The 18,674-nt window shown below is 40.0% G+C and overlaps 1 protein-coding gene across 2 annotated transcripts; it reads left to right on the forward strand.

The window, feature by feature from the left end:
* The first annotated feature begins 749 nt into the window (after positions 1–749).
* PABPC1 (poly(A) binding protein cytoplasmic 1) lies at positions 750–18,115 on the forward strand. Of its 2 annotated transcripts, none has more exons than XM_082600889.1 (15): positions 750–1,471; positions 4,615–4,808; positions 5,014–5,129; positions 7,567–7,706; positions 8,996–9,090; positions 9,425–9,562; positions 9,771–9,866; positions 13,310–13,582; positions 13,798–13,888; positions 14,503–14,613; positions 14,695–14,849; positions 15,416–15,500; positions 16,043–16,173; positions 16,765–16,858; positions 17,673–18,115. In XM_082600889.1, exons 1-14 carry the CDS (start codon positions 1,279–1,281, stop codon positions 16,855–16,857), a joined length of 1,911 nt encoding a protein of 636 aa, XP_082457015.1. In that variant the 5' UTR covers positions 750–1,278; the 3' UTR covers position 16,858; positions 17,673–18,115. The 2 variants fall into 2 exon arrangements, with proteins under 2 accessions (XP_082457015.1, XP_082457016.1); XM_082600890.1 differs by having other exon boundaries at positions 7,567–7,697.
* Positions 18,116–18,674: the final 559 nt, after the last annotated feature.

Raw genomic sequence — 18,674 nt, forward strand, 5'->3', positions numbered from 1 at the left:
GGTTGGGAGTCCACGAGTGGGCGGCCACGATCCGCGGCCAGTTGGGGTCAGCGAGCGCCGCGGCCTTTGGGGACTCCAGCTCCCAGCAGGCACCGCTTCGGCGGCCGAGGCGCGTGGCGGCGCTGCCCGCTGGGACTCGTAGTGCGGTCCGGTAGGAGAACTGGGGAGTCAGCCCTGGCTCCTTTCACCCACGTTTCGGAAACTGGGCCTGGAAGGGATCATACCGGTCCACTCGTGCCCAGCGTCCCTCAGGGGCGGGTGAGAGTGGAGCAGGCCTGGCCCGGGTGGCCGTGCACGTGGGGGGTGGTTAGAGCCTAGAAACCCGAAAGCCCCGCGCGCCACCCACCGCCTAGGTGACAGTTAACGCTTCTCCCGGGTGGAGGTGGGGCGGGATGTGAGGGAGGAGGGGCCGTCCCACCCGGCTCCTCGGAGACCAGCCTGCGAGCCGGCCCTCCCTTCCCCCACGGGCCCTACGCCGCATGGGCCCTACGCCGCATGGGCCCCGCCCCCCGGCCGCGGCGCGTGCGCATAAGCCCCGCCCCCGCCCCCGCCCCACCCCACCCCCACCCCCGCAGCGTCCGCCGCCGCCACCTCTCCCTTCCTCTTTGCTCTTTCCTCCTCCTGTTTTCTTTTCCCTCCTCCCACTCGCCTCCTTTTCTCCTCCTCCTCCGGCGCTGACGCTCGCGTAGGGCCCTGGCGTCAGACGCGCGGGGGCAGGGCGAGTGCGGCGCGGTGTATAAGTAGAGGGTGCAGGAGGCGGTGCTTCCCCTTCTCCCCGGCGGTTAGTGCTGAGAGTGCGGAGTGTGTGCTCCGGTCTCGGAACACACATTTATTATTAAAAAAATCCAAAAAAATCTTAAAAAATCTTTTAAAAAACCCAAAAAAAATTTACAAAAAATCCGCGTCTCCCCCGCCGGAGACTTTTATTTTTTTTTCTTCCTGTTTTATAAAATAACCCGGTGAAGCAACCGAGACCGACCCGCCCGCCCGCGGCCCCGCAGCAGCTCCAAGAAGGAACCAAGAGACCGAGGCCTTCCCGCTGCCCGGACCCGACACCGCCACCCTCGCTCCCCAGCCGGCAGCCGGCAGCCAGCAGCCAGCGGCAGCGGATCGACTCCGTTCTGCGGCTGTTGAGTAGTTTTCGATTCCGGTTGATTTTTGTCCCTCTGCGCTTGCCCCCGCTCCCCTCCCCCCGGCTCCGGCCCGCGACCCCAGCATTCGCTCTTCCCCTCTCACGGAAAGGTCGCGGCCTGTGGCCCTGCGGGCAGCCGTGCCGAAATGAACCCCAGCGCCCCCAGCTACCCCATGGCCTCGCTCTACGTGGGGGACCTACACCCCGACGTGACCGAGGCGATGCTCTATGAGAAGTTCAGCCCGGCCGGGCCCATCCTCTCCATCCGGGTCTGCAGGGACATGATCACCCGCCGCTCCTTGGGCTACGCGTATGTGAACTTCCAGCAGCCGGCAGACGGTGAGAGCCGGGCCCGACGGCGGGCGGGCGGCCATGAGGCTCAGGCGGCGGCGGCGGGCGGGTTAGGCCGGCGGCCCGGGGGGAGGGGGCAGGAGGGCATGTCACCAGCCCTCCCCGGGGCCAGCGGGGCGAGGCTCGGGCGCCAGTACCCCGGTTCCCCGCGCCCACTGGGACCCGCGCTGCCGGCAGCCGCACGCCCCTCGTACGCCGGGCCACTTCCTCCTTTGCGACCATTTTCTCGGCCTCAGCCGCTCTCAAACTTTAGGGTGATGACGCGCCGGGAGGGTGGGTGAGAATGGGTTCTAACACGACGCTCCCGCCAGTAGCTGCGGGATTCTGGGGTGTTGAGCGCCGAGCCCCCTTTTCCGGTAATAGGTGGAGGCGCTCCCACCACCCGAGGCTCTTGCCGGCGCCCCAGGACGCCCCAGGAAGTGCATTTCGTTGCTCGAAAAATACCACGTGTTGAACCCTGTAACCTCACAGGCCCGAGGCCTGTTCCGGCTACTGGCCCAATCGCCTGGGGGAGCCACGGGGACTTAGAATAAAGTTAATATGGTGGTCTGGTGGTGGTCAGCAGGCTTCTGATTCCGTTCTTAATAACTTGTCAGTGACTGATGGCTCTGGAAGTATAAACTACCAGTGAGACGTGCATTGGGGTTTTTCCTCTAGTTAAGACGTTTCTCACTCTTAACAGCAGGTTAGGAGGGAGGGGATGTGGAAGAGAACCCTTTCGGAGGCCATCGTTTTCTCAGGCTATTTAGGTAGTTGTGATTTTTTTAATCGAGTTAGTTTCGTAGTACTGGTGATTTGTTCGGAATATTTTTTTCCCTCTGAAATAGTTTCTATGGTTTTGAGGAATTTTACTTAAAAATGCCGTCACCAGTTTTGACTGGAAGATGTTACTTGTGAGTGTCGTGTGGACTGGACTATTATGTGGCATTCTAGTGGTGGTTTCCTTTTTTTAAAAGTAGTCCAGAATATCCATACATCATGGGGAATGATTGAGCACTAGAGTCAGCTTGAAATTTATGGGGAAAAAGACGCAGCTAACCTTGTATTTTTAAAGTAAAGTTAAACAGTTTGCAAAAAATCCAAAATTTGGCAAACAGATATGTGACCTGATGACTTGCCAGGATTTTTCTTTATATCTGTATCAATTGACTTGCAAAAGTCATTTTCACTTGACTTTATGGTCCACTTTTGCCCTTTTTTCCCCTGGCTACTTGAATATATGTCAAGTGTTACAAAATATAAGGAATTTATTTTTATTTTTGTAGGAAAGGCCTTAAAGGTGGAATTGAAACTTTATTTCATTAACAGATCTGGAGTTATTTAGTGATCAGCTTTTCACTAGGTAAAGTTAATACTGCGATTTTTGGGTAGGCAGGCTATTGAGTGACAGCAAGCCCGAAGTTGTAAAACTGCACTGCAGGTTTTCTGCCCTTTTGCTTTGTAGGCAGTAGCTCCAAATGTCACTGGTTCTTCCCAACTCTGGTCAAGATTTATCGCTGAATGAAAGATCAGGGAAGATAATTTGGGGGCAGATAATCACAAAGTGAAGAGTTGATAGAGAAAACTTGGACAAATTCTAGAGAGCATGAAATGTAAACTTCTGAAAGTGGCTGTTATTCTTTCTAAATTTAACAATTTTAAATCCGAAAAAAAACCATTTTTAAAATTTCTTGGGGTTAGAAAAGTTGAACTTCAGGTTACCGTGGTTACAGTACACTCACTGTATATTACCCATCTATTGCAGTAGACGAGTATTGTAACTACTCAAAAGAAGGTAGCATTTTTCCATCTTCCATTTATTTCATTTCTATATATACAAATTATTGTCTTTCCAAATATTATTTTCAGTGGTTTCCAGTTTTTTCTCCCCCTTATTTATTGCTACATTGATGTATTTGTAGAATAGCTTCTGAAAGTGACCAGTTTCCAATTTAACAGGAAGAGGTGACTCATTCAAAAGAAGCTCAAGCAAAGTCAGCTAAAAAACTAGGGGAGCTGAGTAGGCGTGGTCAGTTGATAAATGAGCTGACAGTTGTTTGTCACTGTCTTCTAGAAACTAAAACTTTCATTTATAGAAAGAAGTGGCTGGAAAATTTGTCCTCTAACTAATTTTACAGTTAACACTAGCATGGAATTTGTGAAAATTGGTGTTTCAGGACTTCAAATGGACTGTGTGTTCCCACTCTTTAGGGACTAGTCTTTTCTACTTAAGGATATATTTTTCCATTTAGAGTCTAAACTTCTGTAATAAGTGTTTCTTTAATGGTACAGGTGCACATAATTTGATCCTTCATAGATGTAATCATAGGGTAGATTTTGAAATTTTCTAGCACTATTCAGAAATAATTGATTAATCATCAGTTATTAAGTAAATGAGTGATCTAAGATAAAATTGGTTTTATATGTAAATAAAGCATTAAAAGTGAATTGTGACTATCGTAGACCTTGTATTTCAAAAGTTTTGTGTTACATAGCTAAGTACGTCCAACTTCACTTTAGTTTTTGAAAGCCTGATTCAAGTCTTTACGAATGGATAAAGCCCTTCTTTTTTTTTTTAAACATGGCCATAGGAATTGTGCCATGAATCACTGAAATCCCCCCAATAAGTCAGGAATTTTTTTTTTTTTTAGAAAATGGACTAATTTTTTTTTCAGTACTGACAGTGATAAGCAAGAAACAATTTTGACAAGTAACAGAAGTTAAAATGCTTGAAAGTCCATAAACTGCTCTGCTTGTGGATAATGTACAGTTGCTTACTGTCTTTTATATTGCTTATTAAGCAGATTGTGAAGGGGAATCTCGGTTTTACGGTTGACTAGGAACAAAAAGGTGCTTTTAAATTTCATGGCAATTAAAGGAAGAGGTTGTTGCAGAAATAAGTTAGTACTTAACAATACGTCATCCATTAACAAATTAACGTGGGAAATTTGGAGTTTTTTGATATTTGTCTTCTCTTTTTGCGTTGTACAATTTAAATCTAGACTGGTATGAGGTAAGGTCCAGCCATCTTGAAGTTTAAAGAGGTAGAGGGACCATGTGCCCTACTGTTCCCTGCACAATAGTTTATATAATTTTAAGTGGGCTGTAAAAGTTTTGAAATAATATTTATTTTGAAAATGTCCTTCCTGCAGCGGAGCGTGCTTTGGACACCATGAATTTTGATGTTATAAAGGGCAAGCCAGTACGCATTATGTGGTCTCAGCGTGATCCATCACTTCGCAAAAGTGGAGTGGGCAACATATTCATTAAAAATTTGGACAAATCCATTGATAATAAAGCACTGTATGATACATTTTCTGCTTTTGGTAACATCCTTTCATGTAAGGTAAGCAAAAATACGACAGGTAAACATACTTACAGTGTTTTAGTTACTTGTAGTTTATTCCTTAAGATAGCAACCATGCTCTCTGTTAATGGATATCTTTATTTCCCAAATGCCCAGGTTAGGTAGCTGACAAGTTATCTCTGAATACTGGAAAAATGCTAAATCAATAGCAAGTAATGAAAAATTATTACACATTTTTCCCTAGGTGGTTTGTGATGAAAATGGTTCCAAGGGTTATGGATTTGTGCATTTTGAGACACAAGAAGCAGCTGAAAGAGCTATTGAAAAAATGAATGGGATGCTTCTAAATGATCGCAAAGTGTAAGTATATAAATGTTTAGTTAAACATACTTCAAATGCTTTTAATAGTTCATGCATTTTACAAGTAATATATTTGTGCTCTTAAAAGAGATACAACTAAAGTGAAAATTAATAAACCACATCTTGGTAGATTTTATAATTGTCTTTTCTCCACATTCAGTGTAACATACAAGTAACAGTGAATTAATACAGCTGGTCAGCATTCAAACAGAAAAGAAACAGCAGAAGATAGGTATGCTGGAATATAAAGCTTTTTCAGAATAAGTGCATATTAGTTGAAAAACTAGAAATCCAGGCAGAAACTTAATCATAATTCCCAAGGTAGTAATTAGCCCCTTTTACATTCAAAGCTGAAGCTAAAATAACTTCCCTGTATTTACATGCTGGTATGACAGATAAACTGCGATACAAACCCAGTGGTCTAAATTCAGAGCCCAGGGTGACTCTCTGCTTGGCTTTACTCCCACAGTTTATTGCTGGAGTTTAAAGATTGTCATAATTGTTGTTTCAGCACCTTTTGGCTCCCTTCCCCATGTAAAGATAAATCGTAATTAAACCAGAAGTCTTCATGATTAATCTTTTCTGAAATAAACTTGTTCTTAAAAGTTGCAAACTTTTAAAATAATGACACCGATAAAACCTCTATAAGACTTTCTGCTACAAGTTGTAAAAATACAGATTTTGTGGAGCCCAGAGAAATTACAAGTCTCAATTTTATCTTCAATGCCAGTGGATTTTGCTTAATTAGGCAAATTCAGCTGTGCAGTCATATTGTAAGTGAGCTGCGAGCTCATGTAAACTGCAGTGATGGCACACAAATTGGGTTTGGTTCTTACAGGTCAACTGCATTGCTCTTAGGTGTGGTTTTCATAAATCTGCATCAAGTGGTATGGTCAGTCCGTACATGGAGGAGCCATGCATGTGGTGTTACCTGTTTGAGTTCTGTCAATTACATGATTAAGGAAAGACTTTGTAGTGTGTAAAGAACCCCATACAAGTCTAAGAAAACCAGCAACTCCTCAATGGGAACAGTGTTTACAAAGGCTAATTCTTAAAAATAATACATCTTTAAATGAGAAAAATGTTCAGCATCATTAGTATTCAGAGATGAAACTATCTTTTGCCTGTCAGCAGTGCTTTAGGGGAAAAAAAGAATGGCTACCACTGGTGGAGGTCTAGATAAAGAACTTGATTTATTGCTGTTTTTTGAGTATAAAATGATATAGCCCTTTTTGGAAAGCAGTTTGTAGGTATAAACTTAAGATCATTTATATACCTTTCGAGCTGCCATGATTTCTGCAACTCTATCCTAAGAACAAATAACAAAGTTTCATAACGTTGCGGCATTATTTACAAAAGAAAGTTTTGTTTTCCACAATGGAATATCATGTTATCATGTTCCCACTGAGAACATATATAAAACTAATTGCGTGGAGAAGCAGCACCATATGGGTGGGGGGAAGTGTGGGGTGCAGCTAAGGGAATAAAAATGTAGGTGTCTCCTATAGAAAGGAATTGTGCTGGACTAAAGTTCTTAAGCACAGAGAACAAAAAGGCCTATGAAAAGTCAGTCATGATTTGGGTGGGATTATGGGCGTGGTTTTTTTTTTTTCTTTAAGAAGATGTTGGGGGTAGGAGTTTATTAATTTATTTTTGCTGTGTTGGGTCTTCGTTTCTGTGTGAGGGCTTTCTCTAGTTGTGGCAAGCGGGGGCCACTCTTCATCGCGGTGCGCGGGCCTCTCAGTATCACGGCCTCTCTTGTTGCGGAGCGCAGGCTCAGTAGCTGTGGCTCACAGGCCTCGTTGCTCCATGACATGTGGGATCCTCCCAGACCAGGGCTCGAACCCGTGTCCCCTGCATTAGCAGGCAGATTCTCAACCACTGCACCACCAGGGAAGCCCCTGGGCGATGGCTTTTTGGTGTATATTATATTCTTTAATGACACATGTACTACTTTTAGGGAAAACCTCAATTTTTAAAACACATTTTGTTGATAATGCTGCAGAGAAATTTGTTTCAGGCTGTTGTATGTTAGAGTACAGAATTTGGTAGCTTAAATTTATATTTTAGGAGATTGCAAACGAAGTGCAAGAGCCATGTTGAAACAGCAACGATAAAAGCTTTTCTGTCTTTTCTGTCTCACTGGCGTGGGGCAGGCATACTCCACTAGTTTGTATTGCTGGACGTAATCTTCTTAACCCTAGGTTAGCTAGAAGGAAGGGAGAGGAGTGTGTATTAAGAAAAATGTTCTTTTTCGTGATTATAGTAAGAGGTTTGTTCTCACATTTCACTTAAGGCCCTATTTCTGTTCTATAATTTGCTTTTTATTAGAGATTCTGAAATTATCAGTAACTATTACAGAGTCAGCCATCAGGCTTAATTAACCTGAACTTCATAAAATAGAACCGAATTTTATAGTTCTTATCTATTTCATTAGATTTGTTGGACGATTTAAGTCTCGTAAGGAACGAGAAGCAGAACTCGGAGCTAGGGCAAAAGAGTTCACCAATGTTTACATCAAGAATTTTGGAGAAGACATGGATGATGAGCGCCTTAAGGATCTCTTTGGCAAGTTTGGTAATGTGTCTGAATTAAATTTTTATACTCAGTTCTGAGTAATTGTTCTATGTTAGTTTTGGCTAATATTTTGTACTAAAAAAATAAATGGGACTTCACATATTCTAAAATATTGTAGTTATTTGGATTAAGCTACTGATAGTCCATTATACTAGCATATAAATAAAATTCTATCCAGTTTAAAGGTTAATAGCATTGTATTAGCACTGTAAGGTGTGACTGTGTAATTGGAACAGATCTTAAAAGCTTTTGCTGTGTTAAGAAATTGTGCTGGATTTATGCACTAACAGATCCCATCTCATCAGAGGCGTTGCATGAGACACAGCCAACTTAGGTTGGAATGTAGTCTTTAATTATGGGACAGGAAAGCTGGCCAGCTTTAGGATATTTGGCCAGTCTCAGCATCATGTTTGAGCAATTTAAAATAATGACTTTTAAGGACAAAGATCCAGATTTTCTCGTGAAGTGTGTAACTGGTCTCACTTTAGATAGTTGTGTAGCTGATCAGAAAATGAACTTTAAATTGTACCCTTGCAGGTGATTTACTTGCCCCTTACCTTTGCTTTCCTTTTTGTTTAACTTAAGTAGGTGTCCCCTTTTTAAAAGCATCTCAAATCGTAAAGAATGAGGAAATCTAATACTTTACTATTGCCAAGCTGGCATGCCACATTGAACCCTCTAAATAGTTGATGTGTGCCCATACGTCTTGCAGATTCTCTGTAATCAGATGTGATTTTTAATCTTTTTTTCCCCATCTACCTGAGATAATACTTAGCACTTCTGTTAAGTCTCTTTTATTTCAGGGGGTGGTGGGGGAATATGTGTCTTCAGAAACATGCCACCTCCTCCAGGTGTTTCTGCTATGTCAAAGGTCAAACCCTGTGTTTCCTCTACTCGTTGAAAATCAAGTGGGCCAAGGCTTAAAAATTCTTAAAGAAAAACAAATTGTTTTAAAATAATGCATCTGTTTTGTATTAATGCTAAGAATAAAACTTCATCATTTACATTTGTCTAAAACATATCTCCTTAAATGGAAGGAGGAGTGTTCCAGGGAATAGAGTATTTACTTAGCTTCTTAGTAGAAATAAAGGGTCTTTAAGAGAATATTTAGTGCCCATGGTGGGAGAGAAGAGGGTGGTTATAGGAGGAATAAATTCTGGAGGCTTAGAGTTTTTTTTAATCCCCATTTTTATGTTTTTTTCATGGCTTTGTTTGTGTATTGAAACTTGAAATGTATAAACTAAATGTTGTATGGAATATCTTTGAATCATTAAAAAAAATTTTTTTAGGACCTGCCTTAAGTGTGAAAGTAATGACTGATGAGAGTGGAAAATCCAAAGGTTTTGGATTTGTAAGCTTCGAAAGGCATGAAGATGCACAGAAAGTAAGACTTAAAATATACTAACCAAAGGCAGTGTGGGTTTTTCTGTATTTTATAGTAAGATGTGGGGGTGTAAAGTTGAGTTGCTCTTGCATTGAAATACACATGCGTACCAACAGGTAGTCTACATGTTCATCTCCACGTGTATTGTTTTGAATTACTTGCATTTTATATATTTTGAGGGTATAAATTGAAAACCTCTGTTGTCTTAAAACCTCAAAGTTTAGTTTTTATGGTGGGTCCATCTTTAGCTTTTATAATCTAACATTTTCTTTATTGTTAAAAAATGAATTTATATATTACAAGTTAGTAATTAAAATTTTGTGGTCTTTGTAAGGCTGTGGATGAGATGAACGGAAAGGAGCTCAATGGAAAACAAATTTACGTTGGTCGAGCCCAGAAAAAAGTGGAACGACAGACTGAACTTAAGCGCAAATTTGAACAGATGAAGCAAGATAGGATCACCAGATACCAGGTTCCTTTTTTAACTGAACGAGCGAAAATAAGACAGGGATGAGGAAACCTATTTTATGTTCATTTCAGTTACTGACAGGTAACTGGAGGGTTTGAGAGGGGAAAAGGAGAGGAAACATGGGATAAGATAATAGGAAGTATGCTTAAGTACCACTATGGTTTTCTTTTTCCTTTTTCTAAATTTTTTTTCTTTCTTTTTTTTTTTTTAGGGTGTTAACCTTTATGTGAAAAATCTTGATGATGGTATTGATGATGAACGTCTCCGGAAAGAGTTTTCTCCATTCGGTACAATCACTAGTGCAAAGGTAAAGCATATGATGCACTTTTTTTTTTTTAAGATTTGGGAAAAATCCATGCCCATGGATATATGTATATAAATTTTATATTTCATATGGAGTGTTTTTCTTTATAAATGAATGGTCAAATAGTTTTTTCTTTTCTCTAAAAAACCAGCCTTTCATTTTTCAGAAAATCATATCTTTGCTTCATTACTTCAAAAACTTATATTCAGGGCTTCCCTGGTGGCGCAGTGGTTGAGAGTCTGCCTGCCGATGCAGGGGACACGGGTTCGTGCCCCGGTCTGGGAAGATCCCACATGCCACGGAGCGGCTGGGCCCGTGAGCCATGGCCGCTGAGCCTGCGTGTCCGGAGCCTGTGCTCCACAACTGGAGAGGCCACAACAGTGAGAGGCCCGCGTACCGGAAAAAAACCCCAAAAAACAAACCAAAAAAACCACTTATTTCAGATTTGAAGTGGCTAGAAAGGCTGCATTTGATGACCATAGTGATCGATCATCACATGATATGCACTGTTCTGTACTCTGTTAAACTAGTTATTTTACTGGTTAAAGAAAGCAATTTATTAGGGAACTGTAATTGTTACTATTTGAGCTAATCTATACTTGCTTACAGAATTCACTCTGGGGAGTCAAACTTAAAGCCCCCTAAGAGTAAAGGTAGAGATCATGTTTGCTTTTACTTGAAATCAGAAATTAAGAAATAAAACAGTAAGATTCTAGTTTAAATTCTGGAATTTTGATATAAGAACCTCTGCTTTAGGTGTTTTTTCTGGTGTCCATGGCCCAAGAATCCTTCTGTATTTAAAGTTCTGTATGTATGTACCTTGAGGGGTGGGAAGAGTATCTAAAACTTTAAACAGATTCTCAAGAGAGTACAGGAAAAATTAAAACTGAGTGGTCTGGAGTGACCTCGTGGCTGATCTTTTTACTCTGCAACCCCATTGACCAAGGGAACTTCTACCATAGAATGTTAAGGAGCATAGTAGAGGAATCCACATGAAAATGCAAGTGATGTAGTTGTCTTCTGTTTCATTCAGCCTGTGCTTTTGTAAAAGAACCTGGAGTATGATAGAATCTATTCCTGAGTTTGTTTATCCTCAGTATGTTCCCTGAAAATCATTTAAATTGAATATTGTGCATCAGTTTATTTTGAATGTGTGAAGAAGCATGCGTGTTTTACAAAGGAGGGTCTTTATTAAGTCCTTTTCAAAAAGTCCTTTGTGGATCATATCGCTGTTGGCAAGGAGGTGAAAAAGTTTCACAGGAATTCTGGGAGAGGAGGTCATTATGTTAATTTGATAATGCTTGCTGAAAAACAAATTGGTCAAGACAGAAGTGTAAAAAGGTGACCCCTCCATTTTTCATTTTCAGTCTTCAAAAGGAGTTTGGTTGGCCTTTCCAGATAATTTTCCATGCTTATATACTTTTTGTATACGTATAAACAGTTTTTATAAAACAGGATCATAGTATACCTATTCTGCAACTTGTCTTTTTACTTAACAGATGTAGCTATATATTTATTTCAGGCATTTTCTCATTTTTTGCTAAGGGCTCAATATTCATGGTGTAGATGTACCATAACTTATTTTACTGTGCCTGTATTATTGGTCATTTGGTTTGCTTTGCATGCTAACACTGTTAGACCCACCACTCTAATAAACATCTTTATACATATATTTTTGCACACACACTGGTATTTCTGGAGTTCAAGAATTGAAGTTTCTGGTTAGTGGGTGTGTGTATTTAAAATTCATACAACTGAATTGTCCCAAAAAGGCTGAACAAATTAAATTACTACTAGTCTTGTCAATTTAGTAGAAAGTGGTATGCATCTTTTTAAATGAGATGTACTTTTTATGTGTTTACTTGTTTAGCCTGTTCTTTGTATATTTTTATACTGCGTTGGGTATCTTTATTGATTTAGGGGAAATTTCATGTCAGCGCTTTGTTTTATGTTGCAAGTATTTTCTCCAAGTCTTCCACTTAGGACTTCGGGGGTCTTGTGTCATCTTAGATTTTCCCTGTATTTTTGCATCTTATGTTCAGATACAGAATCTTATCTGGCAATTTGATTTTTTTCAATGTGATGTGAATAAGAGCTCTAAGTTAATTCAGAATTATCCCTTTGTACCACGTACTAGATAGTCCAAAGTCTGTCTTTTCCCCCGTTTTAAAATGTAAGCTTTAACATACGAAGTTCCCATAATTGCATGAGTATGTTTCTGGACTCTGTTTTTTGAGATAAAATTGACATAAAACATATTCAAGTATACAACATAATTGTTTGATATTTGTATATACTGCAAAGTGATCACAATAAGTCTAGTTAACATTCATTACAAAACATTTTTTTTCTGGTAATGGTAACTGTAAAGATCTACTCTCAGCAACTTTCAGATGTATAATACAGTATTATCTGTAGTCCCCGTGCTGTACAATATGACCTCATGACTTGCTTTATACCTGAGAGTTTGTACTTTTTAGTTACCTTCACCCCGTACCTCTCTGGCAACCACCAGTCTGTTCTCTGTATCCTTGAGCCCAGTTTGTTTTGTTGTTTTGATTCCGCATTTATTTAAGATCATTGGTCTCTGTTGGATTGCTGTTTTGTTTGTTCTGTGCCACCAGCATGCTGTTTAATGTAGCTGTATAGCATGCTTATGTATATTGCAAGCCTACTGAGAAGTTCTTCGCATCTCCTCATTGCTTGTTTAAAAGATTTTGAGTCATTATGAGCTTCCTGAATATTGTTTATACCCCAATATCTATGGCCCTTATGGTCTTGAATGTGATTTTTTTTTTTTTTTTTTTTTTTTTGTGGTACGCGAGCCTCTCACTGCTGTGGCCTCTCCCGCTGCGGAGCACAGGCTCCGGACGCGCAGGCTCAGCGACCATGGCTCACGGGCCCAGCCGCTCCGTGGCATGTGGGATCCTCCCGGACCGGGGCATGAACCCGTGTCCCCTGCAACGGCAGGCGGACTCTCAACCACTGCGCCACCAGGGAAGCCCAAATGTGAAATTTTAATTTTAAAATGTGGATATTATGATATTCAACTGCTTTTTCCTCCCCTCTAACGAGTAATAAAAGCATCTTGTCAGCTCGAATTGCTAGAATAGTCAAATTTCAATTGTGCCTGTTTTTAGTGGTGCTAAAATTTAGTAGGCCTTGATTGTATTTAGAAATTAAACCTTAATATTGAAAATCTAAAACTTTAACAAAGTTGCTATTGTACCTCCACCCCTATACTACTTTTGCTTGGCTGGGATAATGCATGCATGTAGTTTACCCTTAATATTTGGATATCAAGGGAAAAATTGTGGGAAAAAATGATGAAAGCATTGACAGGGTTTAGTTAAATGTGAGTCAGCGGCTATAGCTAATACTCTGCTTTTTGTGCCTCATCCTACCATTGCATTAATCATGTGGTTTCTTCCATTTTCTTTTAATAGGTTATGATGGAGGGTGGTCGCAGCAAAGGGTTTGGATTTGTGTGTTTCTCCTCCCCAGAAGAAGCCACTAAAGCAGTTACAGAAATGAATGGTAGAATTGTGGCCACCAAGCCATTGTATGTAGCTTTAGCTCAGCGCAAAGAGGAGCGCCAGGCTCACCTCACTAACCAGTATATGCAGAGGATGGCAAGTGTAAGAGCTGTGCCCAACCCTGTAATCAACCCCTACCAGCCAGCACCTCCTTCAGGTTACTTCATGGCAGCTATCCCACAGGTAGGTTTTAGAAGAGAACAAAAACCTCATGAAGTTTTCCTCTTCAGTCATCTTTGTGCCCCACTAAAACATAAAGCCCTAAGATGAAGAGACGTTAACTATGATTGGATTTGAAAAATGCTTAGAGTGTGAGGACCTGCTAAATGTTTTGAGCGCATAACTAGTTGCATTATTTGCTTTTTTCTTTAGCTGATACATTTGCTTGCTTTTTACAGACTCAGAACCGTGCTGCATACTATCCTCCTAGCCAAATTGCTCAACTAAGACCAAGTCCTCGCTGGACTGCTCAGGGTGCCAGACCTCATCGTAAGTTGTTTTTTTTTTTAAGGTTGCAAAGTATTTGAACTAAAAATATAAATGAGGCGAATTAGCTGTTATATCCCAATGGTCTATTAGCTGTTGCTTTTTATAGTTTATTTTTATGGGTGTTCATTTTGGGGATCTTAGCATTTTGTTTTTAAAAAAACATTGTAAAATGTTTCACCATTCCTTAAGACAGCAATATCTATGCTGTTTTGATTTTCCTTTATGACAAGTTTGGGAATGCATCCAACTCAATTTCATATTTGGTTAGGCAGTAGTTTTAAAAGATCTTGTTCCATGTATGAGGACTAGGGTCTAGGCATTTTCAGCCTTGTCCTGTGGAATAGTGCTGTATTGCAGGAACACTTAGAATCAGATTCATATCATATTCAGATATTAATAAGTACTTGTCCTTGTATGAATGAAAATTTTTTATTTACTGATGCTCTGATATGATTAAGTCTGGAGAAATGGCATATAGGAGCCTAAGCTTTTAAAAATGGTTTGCTTATGTTTGGTCATCTATAGCCTTTTGTGTAAACCTCAGCTCTGAAAAAGCGGCATGAACACTTGGTGAGTTTTTCCCAGTTAACGTGTGTTCGTATCTTTAAACATAGCATTCCAAAATATGCCCGGTGCTATCCGCCCAGCCGCTCCTAGACCACCATTTAGTACTATGAGACCAGCTTCTTCACAGGTTCCACGAGTCATGTCGACACAGCGTGTTGGTGAGTCTTAACCCTTCCTGTAAAAGTTGGTCTCCAATTTGACATAGCAAGATAAATACGAAAACCTTCTTATTTTTTTAGCTAACACATCAACACAGACGATGGGTCCACGTCCTGCAGCTGCTGCAGCTGCAGCTACTCCTGCTGTTCGCACCGTTCCACAGTACAAGTACGCTGCGGGAGTTCGCAATCCTCAACAACATCTTAACGCACAGCCACAAGTTACCATGCAGCAGGTGTGGATTTAATGATTTCTTTATAAAGATGACAGTCCTTGATCTCAGTCAAAGACAGTGAAGACAACTGTATGATAAATGAGAGCTTAAGCTATGTAGAACATCTTGTTGAGGTGCCACTGATTGATAGTATGTAAAAGTGTCTTCTATGTGCTATACTCTAGGAACTAGACAAGCATTCAGCAGTCCCTCATCCTGAATTACATATGTGATATGAGAGTTTTGTCTGGCATAGTTGTAAGAAAGGGTGAAATAAAGTTTAGTTTATGAGATTTGGCTTACCTTTTTTTTTTGACCCTAGGACCAAAATCGTCGTTGATCATAGTAGAAGTATGATTCCAAAGAATACTCCAGATAAAAAAGAAAATTGAACATCCCCTGTGCTTATAATACTTGAGCACTTAGGTGTTAATATGGCTACCTTAGGCTGTATTTCTGAGTCACTCAGCTTCTATTTATGTTTAGATTACAGTCTTTATCCAATTAATTTCCAGTGATGGCTGTATTTGTACTTGCCATTACTTCTGTACTTTTTAAACTTAGGAATTTTCCCGTTTTCTTTCTAGCCCGCTGTTCATGTACAAGGTCAGGAGCCTTTGACTGCTTCCATGTTGGCATCTGCCCCTCCTCAAGAACAGAAGCAAATGTTGGGTAAGTACCTTTGTCCCACCTAGTCAGTTATATAGACACTAGAAAATAGGAAGACATTTAGACCTCCTCTGTACCTAATAAATGACAGCTAGGGTGGCAGGATGTGAATTGGCATGAATGGTTATGATGGCACAGTTTGTCTGCCTGGAAAAGCTATTAAAATGTTGCCTTTGGTGGACAGCGTAATAGGGCATTGCTTGCCGTGTACCCTGCCACATTTTTGGAAGAAGGAATTTGAACCAAATGAGTAAAACCACTTTGATTTTGCCTGAGCACAGATTTAACACTTTAATAGTAAACATAGCTTCAGTTCATCTTTTTTTTTGGCAAACTGACAACTGCCAAGAATTAATTGCCTTGTGGTAGATCTTAATCTGTTTTATAGCAGTCTTCTCATGAAAGATACTGAAATGGTGGATTATGGGTTAGCATTTATTTGCTGTATACAAAAGGTTCTTAAACCCCAGTTTTAATATGGTAGATGCCTTAAAAATTTTTTGTTTTTTTTGATTGAAGGAGTGTTTGAATGTTTTTGTTCCTAGGTGAACGGCTCTTTCCTCTAATTCAAGCCATGCACCCTACTCTTGCTGGTAAAATCACTGGCATGTTGTTGGAGATTGATAATTCAGAACTTCTTCATATGCTTGAGTCTCCAGAGTCTCTCCGTTCTAAAGTAATTTAAATTTTATCATTTATCTAGTAGCTTCTTATAGTACATATTCCAGGATGTTTTGTAGGAACTTAATATTTCTAGGACATTTATAAGTGCTTTATACAAGTCATGCACAGTTCTAAGAGTTTTATAAATATTAATTGAAAATCCTAATAATAACCTATGGTGCTATTATCCCCGTTTTATACACGGGGAAAAACTGAAGCATAGAGAGGTTAAGTAACTTGCCCAGTGCTCACAAAGCAGCTAGTGAATGGCAGAGCTTGGTTTCAAATCCAGTCACTGTAACTCCAGCGTTCGTGCTCTCTTAACTGTGCTGCATCTTTATTGGAGAAAGGGATGTTTGCTGATATTTCTCAACTTTGGGGGATTTTTGGTGGGGAGAGAGTTAAGAAGTGCAAGAGGTTCATAATTCTAGAACAGTGGTGGAATGGAACCCAAAAGATACGGATATAGTTGGGATGTTTTTCGATAACAGTTGTTTCCACTTTCATCTGAGGAAAGGAATTTGCCTTTGTTGGACGTGTGTGTTGTCAATTTGAAATTATCGTCTAATTATTATTTTTCAGAACCAGTTTTTCTTTTTTTCAGGTTGATGAAGCTGTAGCTGTACTACAAGCCCACCAAGCAAAAGAGGCTGCCCAGAAAGCAGTTAACAGTGCCACTGGGGTTCCAGCTGTTTAAAGTGAGCCTGCCCCCTATGTTTGTTTCTTATTTTATTTTAACAGTTTGAGCATATTTTGAAACATAGTAAAAACTCATTTTACCATTAATTCAAATGCACTGCAAATTTTTCAAAGAGAAGTCGAGATACAGAGGAATTAAAGGAAACTTACCTGTTACCCTGGTATTGACTTGAATTTTTAAGATCAGAGCCCTTTCAAGCATTTTGTGTAGTAATTTGTATTAAATGGCTGTAACAGGGGTTGGCCCTGTATAGCTATTCTTGGAGGGCTTTTCATAGCTTAATACATTTTCCTGGGTGGCAGCGATGACAGTTGCCTTTTGTTAGCCCCAAGAAATGGGGTGATGGAGCTGTGTAGCCAGAGCCAGGGATGGGCAAAACATTTCTGTAAAATGGGAACTGGCTGGGGCTTTGGGGGCCGTGGGACATGTTGACGCTGCTCTGCTCCACCTGTAGTGTGAGAACAGCCACAGACAACGTGGAGACCAGCGGGCATGGCTGGGGTCCAGCAGAGCTTCACAGAAGCAGCCTGTGAACAGGCTGAATTTGGCCAAGGGCTTTAATACTAACAAGTGTCAGTATTGGTCCTGTTAGTTTTCTTGTTTTGTTAAAATATTTGACATATAGCACTGTAAATTTAAGGTGTGTAACATGTTAATTGGATACATTTATATATTGTAATACGACTGCCATTATAGCTATAGTTGGCACCTCTGCCACTTAGGTAAAGATGCTTTCTTTTTAGTGGTTGGAATCATTAAATTCTGTCTCTTAAATTTGATGATTATAATCTTTTTTCCCCCCACATTTACAGATGATCAGGGACCATGAAAAGAAAGTCGTGCTTCACCGAAGAAAAATACCTAAACATCGAAAAACTTAAATATTACGGAAAAAAAACATTGCAAAATATAAAATAAATAAAAAAAGGAAAGGAAACTTTGAACCTATGTACCGAGCAAATGCCAGGTCTAGCAAACATAATGCTAGTCCTAGATTACGTATTGATTTAAAAACAAACAAAAAAAACCAAAAAAAAATAGTAAAATATAAAAACAAATTAATGTTTTATAGACCCTGGGAAAAAGAATTTTCAGCAAAGTACAAAAATTTAAAGCATTCCTTTCTTTAATTTTGTAATTTACTGTGGCATAGCTCAGAATGTCACTTCTGTTTTAAATAACAGAATTGATAACTGAGCAAGGAAACAATTTGGATTATAAAATTCTTGCTTTAATAAAAATTCCTTAAACAGTGCACAGTGATGTTACGCTATTTTATTTCTCTTTGTAATTGGCTTGGGTAAATAGGTGATAAGCTGGAATTGGTGTAAGAACCTCTTTCATGAGAAAGTACTTCAGAGGTTCTTAGTTTTATGGAAAAGAGGCATAAGACAATGTCTGTAATGCAGTTTATGAATTTAGATTTCCATGTGAGTTCTTGAATCAAGGCATATATTTTATTTGTTAAATGACCTTAACATCTTTAGAGACGATGCCAGTATATGACTATCTATGTTAAGGTTTCTAGGCTGGCAGATAACTAGCTTAAACTCATTTATGTGGTATAAAACAGTAACAACTACTGTATTTGTTGGATAGGAGGGTATGGATAACAGAAAAATTACACTGAAGACTAGACGTATCAAGTGTACAAAATTTAGGATTCGTTTTTTTAAGCCTTTTTAGAAGTCTTTTAATTTGATGATTGTGACTTATCTCAGTGTAATACCTTATCATCCAAAGTACTTGTGAATAATGAAGATATAGGGCTTCTACATCTAGAGAATAGATCTAGACGATCAGGATTGGGGCCC

The sequence above is a fragment of the Mesoplodon mirus genome (genome assembly GCF_964341445.2).
Source record: "Mesoplodon mirus genome assembly, chromosome: 16".
NCBI lineage: Eukaryota > Metazoa > Chordata > Mammalia > Artiodactyla > Ziphiidae > Mesoplodon > Mesoplodon mirus.